Genomic DNA, 15,677 nt, shown 5'->3' on the forward strand with positions numbered 1-15,677 from the left:
CAAATGGCATTATTTCATTCTTTTTTATGGCTGAGTAGTATTCCATTGTATATATATACCACATTTTCCTTATCCATTCCTTTGTCCATGGACATTTAGGTTGATTCCATGTCTTGGTTATTGTAAATAGTGCTGCAGTGAACGTTGGGGTGTGTGTATCTTTTCGAATTACGGTTTTCCCAGGAGTGGAATTGCTGGATCATATGATAGCTTTATTTTTAGTTTTTTAAGTGTACTCCATACTGTTCTCCATAGCGGCTGGAACAATTTACATTCCCACCAACAGTGTAGGAGGGTTCAGAGATCTGGCTTTGCATGGAGCTCTGGGTGCAGTTAGGCAGATCGCATGTCTCCACCCTGCAGGGCTGCAGCAGACATCGAGGGCAGGGTTGGGTGAAAGGACAGGGACAGGGTGTGGCTCCTCACTCCAGCTGTTAGGCCAGGCTTCCCCGGAAGGAAGTGTGAACACTGGTGGAAAAGACATTCCAGCAGCAACAACAGCCAACACCTCCTTCTCCTCGGACAGGTTGACCTTTTCTCCCTGTCGGTAATAACTGGAGGACACAAAGCATTTTGTGCCGAGATAGCAATTCTACATAGAAGTCCTCAGTTTTCCAGAGTCTCCCATCGCTGTCCATCCCACAGGTGGTGCCTTTGCATGGGCCACAGTGTGAATAACAGCTGAGCGCCTACAGGGGGACGGGTTGATGGAGAGGAGGGAGTTAGCCAGCTGGAAATGTTCACCCATCTCAGGCTTCCCAGTCCTCTTCTGAGGAGCAGAGTGAGAGCTGACGTTATGTAGTCATGAGTCCTGTCAAGGCTGTTATAATCTCCCTGTGTGGCTTTGAGCATCACTGGATATTCACTGGGAAATCCAAATGATTGATTGAGCTTTAGGATGAACTATGGGGCTGAAATTCTTCTCTGCATGATGGCCTCAGTGAAAGCCTGCACATGCCACCTGCCTTCTTAGAGGTGATATAATCAAAGTTCAATGCAGAGACCCGGGCAGTTTCAAGACATGCTGTTTTTATGCTCTGTCAGTCATCTGGCTGGATTTGCCCTGCCTAATAGGAAAAAAAAAATTCTTATGTCTTTTAGAAAGTTAAGCATGATTGTAACCTCAAGATACAGCAGAAGGGAAAATAACCTTGCAAGTGGTTTTATTTTTCAAAAGCTCATATACAAAGAAGAGATCTAGAAGAAAAGAATTATAATTTCAAGTGTAGATTTTAAAACACATGAATCAGACCAAGATCCGTCTTCTATTCTGTGCCCTCTGTTCCTTTATGAAAATGTATTGTGAAAAGGGGACAAATAAAGCTAACGGAAGCCACTTTTTAAAAAGTTGTAAATAGAGGACTTCCCTGGTGGTCCTGTGGTTAGCACTCTGCGTGTCCACTGCAGGGGGCACAGGTTCGATCCCTGGTTGGGGAACTAAGATCCCCCTGCCGCATGGCACAGCCAAAAATAAAAAATAAAAAGTTGTATATAAACATCAAACTGAACTTTATTGAAAGCATTATCAACTGTTAATGTGACTGAGGCTTGCATGCCTATGTGATTAAACCAAACTCAAAGTAACTAATAAAGCAGAACATATAATTAATGAAAAAATTGAAAACAGCACTTATTTTCACTGTAGCATGTATTACATGCATACCTGGCACCTGCTATTTGGCACGGTGCTTCCTCTAGCTTTATCTCGGTGTTAACTCAGCTTCAGCCAGAAGAACTCATTGTCGACAGCCTCTCTCATCATGTGCTAGTGCTTTGATGCTTTACGTCTGCCATTTCTCTAACCAGACACAGATGTAAAGCATGACCAGGTTTTTTGTTTGGCTTTGTGCTTTGGTTTTGATGTTGTTGATTTCTATAGGGAAGTAGGTTATTTCCAAAGGGAAAGATGCTATAAATACGGAGCCAAAGAATCCCATGAGTAACATGAAGCAATTTTTTTTAACTAGTTGAAATCTGTCCTTATTGTACTGGTTCATATAGTTTATTAATAACACTTTGTTTTTGGTTGAAAGATTTTCAGAGTACCCTTCCTGCTAAGAGGTTTTTTTTTTAAATGTAATAGTAACACCATTTTATTGTGATTAACCTGACCACTAAGCTACCAGAACACTGACATCATTCCCAGTATCTGCATTTCTTCTCTTCCAGGACTGCTGATAGTTCAGGATGCCTCGGAGAGGGCAGCACTGATACCTGGTGGTCTTTCTGATGGTCAGTTTTATTCTCCTCCTGAATCCGAAGCAGGTACAAAATTTGATTATCATGTGCGTCTTTGTCCATCATTCAGAACTTGGTCCCCCTCTCCCCCTCACTACCCCCTCTACTTCTCAATACGCTTAGCAAACATTTAACATACCAGGCATTTAGATTGTGAATATAACTAAGACTAAGACGTGGTCTTGATGTGCGACCCGTGATGAGATGCAGAGATGTGAAAATAAACGTGGTAGAGGGCCTTAGACCTGATGTGTGGCCGGGGAGAGGGTCTCTATGCTCTGTTATCTGTCATCCCCTAACTGACCTTCCTCCACAATCCGCCATGTCCGAGAGTAGCAGCACTGCCTACCCCGTTGCCCAAGTCAGAAACCAGAGCCTCACTGGGGACTCTTCCCCTTACCTGTGGCTCCCGGCCCATCGTTCACCACGCCATCTTGATCCTCTTTGTTTCTGCCTCCTTGATTTCATTTAAATTGCACCACTTATCATATCTGTAGCCTCAGTTCAGCATTTCTCATTTCTTTTTTTTTTGGCCGCGCCACGCGGCATGTAGGATCTTAGCTCCCTGACCAGGGCTGGAACTCGCGCCCCCTCCATTGGAAGCACGGAGTCTTAACCACTAGACCGCCAGGGAAGTCCCCAGCATTTCTCATCTCAGTTTCTGCAGCAGCCTCCTCCTCAGTTGCCTTCTCCCAACCAGCCACTAGAATGCCATGTTAAATAGAACAATTGCATTGTTCTAAAGGTTCTTCTTAACCACTCTATGAGGTAAAAGTCTCATTATCCCTGTTGTAGAGATGAGCAAGTTGAGACAAAGAGAAGTGAGGTAGTTTGTCCAGCATCACACAAAGAGTAAGAAGGTGGAGGATTTGAACCCCAGCTCCAGGGCTAGAGTCCATGATCATAGCTAATATACAGCCTTTCAGTTTTAATGAATATGCAGAATTGATCACATTAGTTCCTTGCTTGAAAGCCTTCAGCGGCGCAAAGGATTAAGAAAGTCATTGGATCCTTAGCACCTCTGTGTCCACCCTTACCCAGGGATCCAAGCTCTCTTCTCATTATGCTCCTTGTGTGCTGTTCTTAGCTTTCTGAAAATACACTAACACCCTCAAGCCATTGTGCATCTTGCTTGTTCTATCCTTGACATTACCCTCTGCAGTCCTAGTTTCCACTCACACGTGCAGAAGGCTTCTCCCCACTCCCACCCTCCCCCTGGCTCCCAGCACTCCTAGGTAGGGGGTCTTTTGCCTCAGTCTGTAAGATCTCTCCCACAACCCTGTCATCCTGTGTTGACTGCACTGTCTTTGGCAGTGACTTGGCCTGTTTCTATTACTGGGATATAAACTTGGGTTAGAGACTACGTTGTTTTATTCCCCACATTACATTTAGTAAATATTTTAAAAACACACACACACACACACACACACTAGAGTAAAAACAGACTCCAGGCAGAAAGAGCCACGTGAATATCAAAGGCACAACAGGGCTTCCCTGGTGGCGCAGTGGTTGAGAGTCCGCCTGCTGATGCAGGGGACACGGGTTCGTGCCCCGGTCTGGGAAGATCCCACATGCCGCGGAGCGGCTGGGCCCGTGAGCCATGGCCTCTGAGCCTGCGCGTCCGGAGCCTGTGCTCTGCGGCGGGAGAGGCCACAACAGTGAGAGGCCCGCTTACCGCAGAAAAAAAACCGAAAAACAAAGGCACAACAATGGGACATAGGATATTAGGGGAATTCGAAGTAACTTGATATTCTGGACTGTTAGTGTTAAATTTAAAAGCAATATAAAACACAAAATCATAGAGTTAAATGAAATAAAGATATGAATTAGCAGAAAAGCTATTTCTCAGCCAGCAGAAACTAGAATAAGTATTAAACTTTCATTACCTCATTATAAGGATGATTTCTTGAGATTTTTGTATGTCACAGGACTCATTCTTCCAGAAAAAAAGTTTGCATTACAGTTCATGCTTTTGTATAACTTTTTTTCTAAGACTAATAAAATTTCTCAGCCCCAATGTATTTTTTTTTTTTTTTTTTTTTTTTTTTTTTGCTGTACGCGGGCCTCTCACTGCTGTGGCCTCTCCCGTTGCGGAGCACAGGCTCCGGACACACAGGCTCCGCGGCCATGGCTCGCGGGCCCAGCCGCTCCGCGGCATGTGGGCTCTTCCGGGATCGGGGCACGAACCCGTGTCCCCTGCATCGGCAGGCGGACTCTCAACCACTGCGCCACCAGGGAAGCCCCCAATGTATTTTTTTAATTAGAAGTTCAGAACAACAGGATAAAAATGTGAGGAATACCTCAGGCATTTTTCATCCAGCAAGCCATTGGCTTCCTTCTTTGACTTTTACCACCACCTAGTGGCAGTTGGAAGCATTACCATTTCATTGAATTATGAAGCTAAACAAAAACAACCCTGTCAGTGTTCCACTGGGTGGCCGCATTGTATAAGACAAAGCCCAGATTAGTAGTGGGCAGAGGAGTGTTCAAAGTGACTTACTTTATTGTATTATATTTTCATTGTCTGAATGTTCAATTCAGGAAAGAATTAAGATTGAAAACTATTATTGGAATTAATGTGCCTAGAAAAGAAGATTTTACTTTAAAATAAAGCTTTCTTATGAGGTCAGCAGACAAATATTAGATAGTCTTCTAGTAGCAGAAGTTATAAGCTTTTTGCCCTTAAACAGTGCTAATTGGTCCCTATCAATAAGAGAGTGTCTGGGGCCTGCCTTGCCTTTTCTTGTCTTTCTCTAGCACCTAATATAGTGCCTGGCACATAGTAAACTTAGAACTGTTGAAGGAATGAATGACAAGAGAAAGAAAGAAATTGGAGGCACCAGAAATTTAAATGTTAGCATTTTTCCTTGTAAAGGAATGGCTTGAATTTTAGGATCACAGAGCTTTGGAAAATTAGCACATTTTAGTGGATGTACTTTTAAAGGCTATAAAGATTGTTTGTTTTACAGATTTGCTTGTTGGTTTAGCCATATCCTGTTTGCCTGTGTATTAAATGGAAAGAATGAGGAAGCAGAGTCCTTTCTCAGATGATTGGGTTGAGGTTGTTATGTGCTCAGACAATTTAAATGAACCAGTTGTGATGCTGGAGAAAAGGTAATTTGTCACCTCTTGAATCATTGAAAGACTGACTTAAAATGAAGAATAGCTCATTGCATACTATCATCCGTGCCAAACCAATCTAGATGAAGGCATTGAAATTTTTGTGAGTGTGTGTGCCTTCTAAAATGGGTGTGGCCACACCACAAGGATCTGTGGGCAAGGATGTTCAGTGCAGTATTGTTTATAAAGTAAAACAGAGCAAAATGAAACCCAAACCTGGGAACACCTAAAAGAGGCAAAACATTTAAATAACGTATGGTGCATCCTTATCATAAATCCTATGAGGCTGTTAAAAGGAGGCTGAGGTTTGTAAATTAATATGAAAAGATGTCTACTATATATTAAGTAAAAAAAAGGCAACTTGTAGAAGAGTATATTCACTATGAGTCTATTTGTGTTAAACATGTGTATATATATACACTGCAAAATGTGGTTTTATTAGTACATTTGAAAAAAAACTAGTTAGTAAAATAAACTGCCTGAGGTCTAAAAAAATAAATAAATAGAAGTCATTAAAATAAAATGGAATTTAACATTTAAATACTAGTTTACCTTTATAAATTATGGGCCATGTTTGTATGTTAGATAAGTTTTCTGGAGTTTTTGAAACATCTTTTTTTTTAATTTTATTTTATTTATTTTTTTGTACAGCAGCAGGTCCTTATTAGTCATCAATTTTATGCACATCAGTGTATATATGTCAATCCCAATCTCCCAATTCATCACACTACCACCACCACCCCCCGCCACTTTCCCCGCTTGGTGTCCATACGTTTGTTCTCTACCTCTGTGTCTCAATTTCTGCCCTGCAAACCGGTTCATCTGTACCATTTTTCTAGGTTCCACATATCTGCATTAATATACAATATTTGTTTTTCTCTTTCTGACTTACTTCACTCTGTATGACAGTCTCTAGATCCATCCACGTCTCTACAAATGACCCAATTTCATTCCTTTTTATGGCTGAGTAAGGCATTGAAATTTGAATTTGACACCATGCATGCTGATGTGGGCTAAGTCTGTGAAATTATGTCCCCTATGGTGTGTGGCTGTGTCTTTTCAGTTGTTGTTGTTTTTAATTCTTTTATTTTTAAGCCTGGCTTCCTAGGGGTCACCCCTGTGTCTGCATAGCTTAGTGGTAGCCAATGATTAGACAGCCTTTGTGGTCAGTCACCTTGATTAAGACTTTCATCCTCGGCCAAATGGATATTTATATGTATTGGATAGCACATTCAAATTTCAGGTCTTTTTGAGTCTTCTTCAAAAAGCTTTTTCAGCTTTTTGAGTCTTCTTTTGCTGAATATTTTCACACGTCCTCTGCATATGCTCACAGCCTCATGGTTTTTAGGCTATAGCGTGGGTTCTCTTGGGTTTCCGTTGTGTGTGCACACAGCTTCAGCCAAGAATATGCTTGCTGCAGCCATGACCATCACCTCAAACCAGCAGAAGCTCTGGCCCCTGTGCTCACATACCACTAAGTCTGTCATTTCACCATTGCATCACTTCTCACCCCAGATTAAATGAGCTCCTTCAACCATGTAAGTTTGCCGCCAGTCCTTACGGCCTGCCATACTCTAGAAGAACCTTCATGCAATGGAGCTGGGTGATGGGAGGTGGGGGAAGAAGCGGGGGCAGCTAAAGGAAAGAGCAACATGGTCGTTCCCGCAATTCTGCAGCGTTTCAAGCACTTCTCACATAGTTGTAAGCCTTTGGTCATTTCCCCAAAACTGAACTTGCTGTCTGGTTCATCTAGTCCAGTTTTAGAGTCGCTTTTCAAGGAGAAGATTTGTTGAACTCCTTATTCGACAATAGCCAGAACACCTTGCTAGCATTCACTTTTAAATTATGGAAAGCATGTGCATTATTATGTCTTAATTTTAAGTTTGGCTTTATTTAGGACTCCCAAATAGTTCCAAGCCACGTCAGCTCCTTGTGGCTTGAGTGCCGTTACCCTGACAGGTGGAAAGTGAGCCCGGAAACAGGAAGGCTCGGTATGACCACTTTCCTTAGACTCCTTTCAAAGTGACATGGCAGTTAAACCACTCCAGTGTCTCTAAGATTTCCAGCAGTTTAATAAGCTGGGAAGTGAAGCCTCCCAACCACTATATCTTTATGTATTTGTTTTACCACAAACTTAACCTGAACGACATGACATTTATGAGGTTGAGGTGTGGGACTCAAAACTTTTCTTAAGATTCTCAGGTATTCATTCTTCTGTACCAGATTTGTTCTTGGCTATAATCCAGGCAGAAGTTCTCGAAGAAAAAAGTGCCCTTTTAAAAAACTTTTCATTGGGGTATACTTGATTTACAATGTTGTGTTAGTTTCAGGTGTACAGCAAAGTGAATCAGTTATACATATGCATATATCCACTCTTTTTTTTAGATTCTTTCCCTATATAGGTCATTACAGAGTATTGAGTAGAGTTCCCTGTGCTATACAGTAGGTCCTTATTAGTTATCTATTTTATATATAGTAGTAGTGTAGATGTCCATCCCAATCTCCCAATTCAACCCTCTCCCCCCACTTTCCTTCCGGTGAAAGTGCCCTTTTTGAAGTGTATTATCTGATAAGAGTGAGGCTGGCTGCTTTTGCAGGTGAGTAGGTAACATTCTAACCTGTTCCCTTGGTCTCCTCACCACTCTCTTTAGTTCCCTGATTATGAGAGGAATGCATAATTGTTATAAAAATGTGTGAAAAGAACAAAAACGAACGATAACGCTCCTTCAAATTATTCAGCAGCATTAGTGTTGACAGTTTAGTTTGTTTCCTTCTACTTTTGTGTAATTTACATAATTGTTGGCCGTACTGTCTGTGTTATTTATACCCTGTTTTAAAAATTATAAAGTCACTTTAAGTTTATTGTAGAAATTTTGGAATATCCAGAAATGTACATAAGTCACCTGGTCATTTATCTCTAGTCTTACTGATTTGTACAAGTATATCAAGTTTTTAAAATGTTTATCAAATATGATCTTACACTATATTTCTCATTACATATTTGCCTTTACTTTATAGCATATGCATTTCCCACGTTGTTATATACTGTATAAACACAGTTTTTAAGTGGATGGAAGATATTTCATGGAAATATAATAATTACTTAACTTTTCTTCTACTCTCAGACATTAGATTTTTCTTCTCATTTTTAGAGGGAAAGTCTTCATAATGGAAAAAAGTGTTATTTCCTCAGGGAGGTATCCTAAGGATATCATCCCAGAGTGGAATGACTGCGTCACATTCAAGAATAATAACAGGCTCACGCAACATTGACCCAGAATGGTTGTAACCGTGGTCGCTGGCAACAGCGCACAGTGGTGACCATCAGCTTTGCCTCTACATTAGAATCCCTCACTGCTCTCTCACTCACTGAATACAGCTATTTTTCAAAATACATAGATTAAATTTATTAATACCCAAAGATACTTGCACTTGAAAAACAGGTAAGCTTTTCAGCAAAGAAGCAGAAGAGGAGGAGCAGTGCATAATAGTTCTTGGTCCATATGAATATTTTTAGAACATACGTGAAATCCATTTTAACAGATCGGTGCTTGCGATAGGTCCTATTTGAAAGTTTTTCCTCCTACAAGATATAAAGTAAAACTATTTTACAGTTTTGTTAACTTGAATCTCTTGTGGCTTAAACGTATGTATCCCTCATTTAAAATTTTATGTTCATAGATTATAATTTTAAAGAAATCATTTGTTACTGTAATTGAATGCAGTACTTTTTCTCTTTCCCCTTCCCTACCATCTAGGATCTGAAAATGAAGCTGAAGAAAAGCAGGACAGTGAAAAACCACTTTTAGAACTATGAGTAAGACTTTTATTAAAGTAAGTCTTCGAAAATGAAACTGTAATAATGAAGTGGTTAAATACGGAGCCTTTCTTTGAGTAGATTCAAAGTAAAATTCAAAGAATATGTGTGTGATTATACATTATATTTCTCCTAAGTATGTGAATTTGTCAGGCACGTTTTATGATGTAAAATCTCTAAACCTTTGCTAGGTATCAATCTGCGAAGGATGAGAAATACCTCAGAGTCCCAAATTTCTAAATAAGGATGACTTAGTTCCTTTCTGTTCATGTAGCCAGAATGTCTCCGTGTCGGACTTTGTTTAATTACAAACCCTAACTTCTGAGGGCGGCGAGGGCAGCAGTCCTGGGAGGCTGGTACTGTCATTGTCTCCACGTACCCGGAGGCGGGGGAGACTGAGGGTGAGTGACTGGTCCAAGGTCGCACAGCGGGCAGGGGCACAGCCGGGACTCAGGCGTTCCGTGTGGTACTGGGATCCGCTCTGGTCCCGCACCGGATGGACGTCTCTGGAGGGTTCTGGAGCTTCTGAGATGAGACATGTGGTCCAGTCACAGCAGTCGGGCCCAGTGTACCTCCAGGTCAGGGCACGTTGTTCATTCCCTTCAAATCATCAAAGGAAACATTTCAACCTCAGAAATACGAGCAAATAAACATACAGGCAATTGTAGAAGCAGCTACCCTGCTTAGTTATTTAACCACAGAAGGGAAAAGAGAGTAGATCTTAAAAGTTCCCATCACAAGAAAAAAAAATAATCCGTAACTAGGTATAGTGAGGGATGTTAAGAGACTTACTGTGATGATTTCACAATGTATACAAATATAGAATCGTTAGGTAGTACAACTTAAACTAATAAAATGTTATATGTCAATTATATCTCAACTTAAAAAAATAATGAAATAAAATTTAAAATTTTATTAAAAAAAAATAAAAGGCAGCCAGAGGCAGCCAGAGTCACAGCAAACGGAGGCCCCGCCCTGCATCAGTCATACCCAACACGCTCCGGCCCCTTTTTCTACAACAGTGTTCAGACATAGGACAAAAATATGAGCATGTGAATAAGGACGTCCTTTTCTAAAATGCTTTAAAATAAATTCTTGGGTGGCCTCACCCATGGTCTTTCAAGTGTCTGTAACACAGCCTATCTTTAGTATGTAGACTTTGTTGTAAATACATAGAGCAAAATGTAGCATTTTGCCTTTTTACAAATATCAAATATTTCTGTGTTCTCTCTTTTTCTAAGTGTGAAAAACCTTCACTGAACGTCACCAGAGGGAAAAAAGGACTGAAACTGGGGGTCTCCCTTTTGAAGGTTGAAATGGTGACATCCACTGCTGACATTACTGAATGGCTAATAGAGAATTTATTGATTGTAATACCTCACAGACATGGTACCATCTCCACATGCATTTAATCACCTGCCTGTGGCTGGTAAGATAATGTCATGATCCATCCTGTATTCAGTGAGACTTGAGTCTGATCTGTCAAAGAATAGTTGCAGAAAGTCTTGTGCTGTGTTCCTGATCAAAAGACTTCTTAATATATTGGAATAACACTTTTTTAGTATGCAAAATATCTTTTTATTTTGACTTGCAGAATGGCATTTTTTTGTTTCATGTGTTGGATTTCTTTTGTCTTTCTTTTTTAACTCCCTACATTTCCCTTGTGTTTTTTTAACTCATGCACATGCACTATTTGTACAATTTTAAAAGGTAATAAAATCTAACATATCAAAATGATCAGTTTTATTTTTCCTGTTTTGCATCATGTATTTGGCCTAAAGTGTTGGAATTACAAACGGGGAACATGAGGGATTGTGAATACATGTAAAAAGTCACCAGAAATAGAATCGTTCTCTCAGAAGTATGATCTAAAATAGTCTGAATACTCTTCTTTGAACCCACTCTATGAAATCATTTTCCCTTGTGTTTAGCTAGTTTGAATTCAAATGAGCTCAATTATACTGTGAGCTATTTTTGTTAAACAGGAATATTCAACGCAATGTTTCATGGGAAGGCAGCATGTCTATCAGTTTTCTTTCATTATTCATTGTGTCATTCAAGAAATACTCAACTGTGTATGATGGAAATGGTGCTGGTTTGGATGGAAACTGACCATTTATGCAGATCAAATCAACTCCATCCGTGCTTGGTCTAAGAATGGGCCACAGGACTGAAGTGCAGCTGGAGGCTCCCTGGGAGGCTGGGGCCTAACCAGGGGGAGCTTCTTCCATGGAGAAAGGGGGAGGGAGAGCTCCAGGGTCTGGCTTTGGACTAAAGCCTCAAGAATTCAGTGGTGTCCTCACAATGAGAACATCCTATCTCGGGAGTGGACCCCCATCTACACCATGACGACTGATGTGACCTGTGTGCCTTTAAGCTGAGAAGGAGCTCTCCCCAACACACTGGGTTGGACCAGTAGGATGTGGCCAGTCCTCCTAGGTGAGCAAGGCCTCCCCAGATGTTGGCTGTCAGAGCAGAGACCAGGAAGAATGAAGGATGTGACTTGAATGTGCTGTATGGTCAGACTTTGAGAGCTAAAGCATTGAGCTCAGCCATAGAGCCGTGCTTCCCTCTGGGACTGGACGGATGGAGTCCAGGGCTTGGACCCCTGCTGGGTGGGGTGGAGGTGGGACACCTGCTCTTCATGCTTACGTTGCTGAGCAGCCCTCGGCTCGTTCACCCATCACACTCTTATCTGATGTTAGTGCTTCTATGAAGCCTTGCTCAGGATGACTCTGAAGTCATTTTGTCCCATTAGGGGGACTTAGGTGACTCAGTATATGACACTCAACTGCATGGGTGAGATCAGGGCCTCCATATCTCTGTTCTTGTGAGGGAAAAAGCACATCACATCTGTCCATGCAGCTGGGTTTGGGGATCGAGTCTTATGTCACCCTGTCTACACTGAGAAAATGAAACCAAGAAGTACCAGCCTCAATAAATCACAGATCATGGAAGAGCATGGGTGGTTGGTGGAATGTCAGGCATTATCTTAGTGCTGCAAGGAGTCCTGTCTGCTCTTTCCTCCAGGACAGAGTCCTGAGCGTGGACGGAGGAGCAGCATCTGAATAATCTGGGCATAAGTTTCCCAACTCCCATAGGAGCTAATTGGAGGAACTGTATACAGAAATAATGGGGAACCCTAAGCCACAGCCTAGAGTATGTTTGATAGCAGTTACGTGCCTGTGTAGAGGGATGTTTTCTTTCCATTAGCTGTGACCCTTTGAAAGTGAGCAAAGTTGGTTGTGGTTTAACTGTTCTTATTTCCTTGTGACACCCCATCTACCCCTTGCACAGTCCCAACCAGCAGGAGCCGGTTTGACTTTGAGCATTTTCCACGAATCAACCACATTCAACAGAGCACACGAACAAAAGAAGCCTGAGAAAATGAAACGCCACCAGCCACACCAGCGCCCTCCTGCCACTCACGCTGTCACCCTCACCACCACCGCCCTCCCGTCTCCACACCTCCCAGGCCAGGGCAGCCCAGGGCGAGTTGGGAAAGGAAGTTGCTGAGAAGTTGGAAACCACAGGAGGCACTGCCCAGCGGGCCCTGGCGGTGAAATCAGCTGCACAAAACTTTCAGAGATTTGCAATTTTTCCATCTTGCGTTTCTATGCTTTCCCAATGTAGGAATAGTTTCCAATCTCCAAGAGGAGGGCCAGCTACTTGGGCTGAAGAGATCTGCTCAAATATCTAATTTAGATAGTCTCAACCAAGGAGACTATCTAAATTAGATTTCATCTTTCTTGTATCTGGTTGCTCTTATTTTGTTTCCAAATGGGAACCTCTATTTGGTTTTCAAAAGAACTAGTTTCACAGAAGCTGAAGTGAATTGTAAACACAGAAACAAACAAACAGCTTCCCAATTTTAAAGGAGACAATGTTTTAATTCTAATACATAAAAAGGATTTTTACTTTAAAAGGATTAGAGAAAATAGAAAAATATACAATCACTTATTTTTTCACCCACCTACCATGCAGTGAACATTTTGTTTTGTGTGTGCCTGTAGAAATACACAGACACACATATAAATGAGCATCATACTTGTTACTATTACCACTCAATAGAAAAAAGTGATCAAAGGACTGAACAAACATTGCACAGGAAAGGAAATACGAATAGACTTTATATAAAGAGATGCTTATCCTCACTCACAGAAAGAGAAAAACAAATTAAAACCACAATGAGATAGATGAGATACTGTTTTTCACCTGTCAGATCAGCAGAATCCTACCTTTGACAGCACTCTCCCAGCATTCACCTACATTGTGGTACAGATGCAGGATGGTGCTGTGTCCATCATAGGCAAGTTGGCCATAGCTGTCAAAATGATGAATATGTACAGTCAAAATGACATAAAACACTATTATAATTTCAGCATCTTTTGTAATAGCAAAAGAGTGGAAGTAAGCCAATGACATATCACAGGGGAACTGATTTTTGTAAAGTGTTGTAATTCACCAGTGAAATATCACACAGCTGTCCATGTGTCCCCAGAGACTGACATGAAAAGAGCTCTAGGTTGTGTAAGTGAGAAGAGAGGTGCAGAATAATGTATATTGTTTACTACCTTTGTGTATGAAGCAGGAAATTAGAATATGTATCCACACATATACATATATGTTTCATTTATTTATTTATTTATTTTGTATGTTCATTCGAATTTGCTAAATAAAAACTGGAAGTATGCAGAGGAAACAGAAGTGTGACCTGTAAGAGGTAGGGACCTAGATACAGTGGTTGAAGCAAGGTTTCTTAATGCAATTTCTAGAGTGTTTTTTGATTGATTTGGAACCATGTGGTGGTATAATCTAACAATTTTACTGGAGTTTGCTAAGCATATTAGTTTTTCAACAACACTTCCTGACTAATTCTCCATTTCTTTAAATAATGTACATTTTTTTGGAAGATGCATAGTAGTCTGTCACAGGATGTCCTTTAGTTTATTTCTGTAGTTTCTAATTGGGCATTTGAGTTACTTTGGGCTACTGTAAGTGGTGCTACATTTGATGGACACCTGGGCACATAAATCTCAGTACATACCTTTTGTTTCCTTAGGAAATTGATGCGTGGATGGTAAGATCACTTTCCAGGTGAAGCACGTTGTACACTTGTGTAATGGGCTCTGCGATGACTCCTTGCTGCCTGAGATCTGAGCTGGTAGTACCGGGACTGTTTCAGTCACTTGCTGCCTCAACCCGGCTGCACATTAGAATTACTGAAGGAGGCTTTTTAAAGTCTGATGCCTGGGCTGTTACGAAGTCTGAGCCTCAGTGATTCTTCCTTTCCTCCCTCCCTCCCTCTCCCCCCCCACCGCCTCCTTCCCTCCCTCTCTTCCTTCCATTTATTTTGAGTTATAATTAACATTCCATGGGTTCCCAAGAAGACAGCAACTGTTATAATGGATAAAGCAGTAGGGCTTAAGTCATGCAGACCTGGCCCATGCGAACTATGGCATTGCTCTGTATTAACTTGGGGTATATTTCTTTGATTCTCTGGGGCCTGGTGTTCTCATCCGTGAAATGAGGGTCATACCTGATCTGTGTTTTAGTGAGAGCATCAAACATGAAGCAGGCAAACTGCCCAGCAGAATTCCTGATGCTCAGTAAGTGGTAGGTACTTGCTATTATTCAAAGAAAACAAAAGAAAGCAAACATACGAAAAGTAGCCTAAGAGACCATTACAGAGACCATGCACTTACCCAGACTAGTTTTCATGGCTAACAGAAATGTTGAATTTCTAGCTTTTTGGCTAGATTACACCAGCTTGGTGTAGTATTTCTAGTTATCTCTTTTTACTCAGAATTTCTAATTGACAATTATATACGACTTTGAATAAATAAAGTGGGAAATCCTGTATTAATCATGGCCTGCTAGATTGACAGGAAGCCTTCTAAAACTGAAGTCTATGAGGGAAAGAATTCCAAAACAGTAAAGAGAATTCATAATGGGAAAAACTTGGAGAATTGCTGCCTTGAAGTTTCTCTTTTGTATACTTGAGAAGTGTATGATGTACTCTAGTTCTATAAAAACAACTGACATGTGAGAGTTCTAACGTGGAATTGTATCCATCTTTGTCTAACTTTTCCATTTCGCACCTGCAAATGCAGCCTGCTGTTGTGGTATATATTTTATCCAACCAAGTGTCATGGACTTTAGTCACAGAGGTTCTATCAGTGGTTGGCAACTCAGTGTATAAAAGTCTTCCCGGCATGAAAAATTGGGGGGCAGGTTGGCCTCTGACCCTTTAATTGCACACACAGCCTAGGAGCAAGGAGAGGAAACGTGGACAAGGAAGGAAATTTTCCTGTTTTAACCGAAAGTAAATGTAACCTGTTTCTATAATAGCAGCAACTAATGTAGAAAGTAAGAGCAGAGCTCCAGTAGCCAGGCTGCTTGGGTTCAAATCCCACGTCTGTTTTCACTCTAGGGACCCTCCTTAACCCTCTCTGCCTCAGTTTCTCCATCTATAGAACAGCGATAATCGCACGTGTCTTGT

The 15,677-nt window shown here is 41.2% G+C and overlaps 1 protein-coding gene across 2 annotated transcripts in view; it reads left to right on the plus strand.

Moving 5' to 3' along the window:
- The window catches only part of STARD3NL (STARD3 N-terminal like), a 50,156-nt gene extending 39,274 nt beyond the window's left edge, over window positions 1–10,882 (plus strand). For both annotated transcript variants that reach the window (XM_060108201.1, XM_060108200.1), the window contains 3 exons: window positions 2,170–2,265; window positions 9,117–9,192; window positions 10,417–10,882. In XM_060108201.1, the coding sequence (XP_059964184.1) occupies window positions 2,170–2,265; window positions 9,117–9,175 (155 nt within the window). In that variant the 3' untranslated portion in view covers window positions 9,176–9,192; window positions 10,417–10,882. The remainder of the gene's footprint in view (window positions 1–2,169; window positions 2,266–9,116; window positions 9,193–10,416) is intronic.
- The last annotated feature ends 4,795 nt before the right edge of the window (window positions 10,883–15,677 follow it).

This window comes from Mesoplodon densirostris, chromosome 9, assembly GCF_025265405.1.
Source record: "Mesoplodon densirostris isolate mMesDen1 chromosome 9, mMesDen1 primary haplotype, whole genome shotgun sequence".
NCBI classification, from domain to species: Eukaryota; Metazoa; Chordata; class Mammalia; order Artiodactyla; family Ziphiidae; genus Mesoplodon; species Mesoplodon densirostris.